The sequence below is a fragment of the Corvus brachyrhynchos genome, unplaced genomic scaffold (genome assembly GCF_000691975.1).
Source record: "Corvus brachyrhynchos isolate BGI_N302 unplaced genomic scaffold, ASM69197v1 scaffold59, whole genome shotgun sequence".
In the NCBI taxonomy this organism is placed as follows: domain Eukaryota; kingdom Metazoa; phylum Chordata; class Aves; order Passeriformes; family Corvidae; genus Corvus; species Corvus brachyrhynchos.
The window spans coordinates 1,082,513-1,084,970 of record NW_008246054.1 but is presented as its reverse complement, the minus strand read 5'-3'; the positions used below and the strand labels follow the sequence as shown (position 1 = coordinate 1,084,970).

Here is a 2,458-nt window from a genome sequence, read left to right as displayed (position 1 = left end):
GTGTGGAGATCGTAGGGTGGGTGGCTCTCGGAGCGGGAGGCCGGGCCCGCTGCTCTCCTGGCGCTCCGAACACTAGGTGGGGATGGCCGCCCGCGCATCCCGCGCACGCTGCGCCGGCTCAGCTGTCCTGGGCACGGTGAGATCCCGTTTTCTGAGCACGTCCTGTGGTTCCCGTGCCTGTGAGCAGCGTCCTTTCCCTGGCAGGTACCTGAGCACCACAGTGGGCACAGCTGTGATCTCATCCACTCTGCTCAGTGACTACCAGGAGATCAGCACGTCCGTGCGCTACAGCCTGCAGCACCGTGTCCAGGTACCCCTCAAGGGGCTGTGCCCCCAGCCAGCTCCTGCCAGCGGCACCACACGGCCTGGCCCGGCTGTCCACAGCCACGGCTCAGCACCCCAGAGCTTTGGGATGAGGGGTGCTCCGTGCCCAGGGCTCTCACCTTGACTCCTGTGTCCCTGGGGAGGTGTTTGTCCTGTGCTGACAGATCCTGTTACAGCCAAGTGAGCGACCTGCACCCACCTGTGTCCAGCACATGCGTGGCTGTGTGACCTCTTCTCTCCCCTCTCTGCCTGCAGGACCTGCCCAATACTCTGGTGGGGCCCATCTGTGCCTTCTGGAACTTCAGCCTCAGGTGCCGTGTTTCAGTTCGGGTCCCCAGATTTATGAGCTTTTTATTTTCACTGGAAAACCAAACATCTCAATATAAATGTAATGGTAAGAGTAGAGATCTGGAATTTTTTGCCTCCTTTGCATGCTGACATCCCCTGTCTGCTGGAGCAGAATGCTTTCCTAGGAAAATTTCCTTTGGAGAAGTCACTCACAAGCAAGTGACCTTTAATGAGGTATATACAACTGAAATGGAAAGCCCTAGTTAATTATGATTGTTGCCTGCAACAAAGAAGAGTTGCTCCAAGACATATGGCCCAAAGACACACAGGACTCCCAGCCCCATAAATCCTGCCTGGCATTGGGATGTGTTTTTGCTGAATGTCACTGTGGTGAGAACACTGAGGCTGTGATATATTATGGATTGGTAATTAAGTCATTCAAGTGAATAAAACCTCCTTAGAGTCCCAGACTTGTAGCAAGCATGGATCAGTTTGGGGAAGGTGGGAAGACTGTGTTTTTGGAAACAGCTGATTACTATCCAAAGGGTCCCAGCAGCTCTGCTCTGATCCTGACCTTCCTGTGGTACTGGGGAGGTTCAGGGGGCAGTGGGGACAGAGCTGCAGCCATGGTCTCTGCCCAGGGAATTCAGATGGGAGCGTTGCCGGATGGCTGAGACAGGCTGGCTTGTCCTGAGGATCCTGAGCCCGGTGGCACTGTGCCGGGTTTGTGGCAGGCTGAGCTGGTGGGCAGAGTTAGATATACCCAGCCCAGTGCTGCTCTCAGGGAATGGGCTGTCCAGGGAGCTCTTCCCAGAGCTGTGCAATTACTGGGTTCTGTTTGAAGCTGTGACGGCTGAACTCCGCTTTTTAATGCACACATTGACACTGGATCTATTTTCATTGCATGCCTGCTGGATGAGGCAAAGCTGCTGAGACAAAGGGTGAACCAAAGGAAAGTCTACACGATGACCTGTCTCTGATATCCTCATCTTCCTCCTTTCAACTCTGCTTCTTCTGGGAGAATGAAATTCCCATCATGCCCTGGCCTTCTGTGAAAATGGAAGGTAATTTCCATGTGTTTTCTTTGTTTTTGCTGCGTGTTAGCCCAGATGCTGGTGGGATGTGGTCCACAGCCGGCTGCTCTGTGATGATGTCTCTCCCAGACTCCACTGCCTGTTTTTGCAACCACACCACAAATTTTGCCATCCTGCTGCAGGTGTACGAGATGCAGGTATGTGAGTAGCCTGTCTCAGCTGCTGTGGGGTGGATGCTGGGACTGCCAGCAGTTGTGGTTAATTCATGAGGGATTTGTGTCTTCTGTTGTTTCATGTCTGGAGCAGACGACCACCAAGGAGGAGTTCACACTGCAGACTTTGACTTTTATTGGATGTGGAGTTTCCTTCTGTGCCTTGATAGTCACCCTCATTTTATTCTTGGTAGCTCGGTAAGAAAAGCCTGGATGCTTGTAGCCTTCTCCATATTTTCTACTGGATATTCTTCTTCAGAGCCTTTGTCAAGGTGTCCTTTATCAGTGTGGGGTGATGCAGGTGCGTGGGGAGAGGTGGGAGCTGCCCTGTGGTCCATGGCAGAGGGGAGTGGTTGTTGGCTGAGAGGGGCTCAGCCCTGGTTGTTTCTGTGGAGATGCTCATTGATCTGTGCACACACCTGCGTGTCTGTGGCAAGATTTTTATCAATTGCTAACGATGTTTACTATAAAAGCTGCTCTTCTAGAATTAATTTTTATAAAATAAATGGAGCAAGGACTATTTTTTGATTGCCAACCATTCTGTGTCACTTGGCAAGCACAGAGATCTGCCTTGTGAGCATGGCAGTGGCTCCCTCCACC

The 2,458-nt window shown here is 52.4% G+C and overlaps 1 protein-coding gene across 4 annotated transcripts in view; it reads left to right on the top strand.

Annotated features, from left to right (window-relative positions):
• The window catches only part of ADGRD2 (adhesion G protein-coupled receptor D2), a 25,433-nt gene that overhangs the window by 8,920 nt on the left and 14,055 nt on the right, over positions 1-2,458 (top strand). For all 4 annotated transcript variants that reach the window (XM_017745587.1, XM_017745584.1, XM_017745585.1 and 1 more), the window contains 4 exons: positions 205-310; positions 580-635; positions 1,717-1,843; positions 1,953-2,056. In XM_017745587.1, coding sequence (XP_017601076.1) covers positions 205-310; positions 580-635; positions 1,717-1,843; positions 1,953-2,056 — 393 coding nt within the window. The remainder of the gene's footprint in view (positions 1-204; positions 311-579; positions 636-1,716; positions 1,844-1,952; positions 2,057-2,458) is intronic.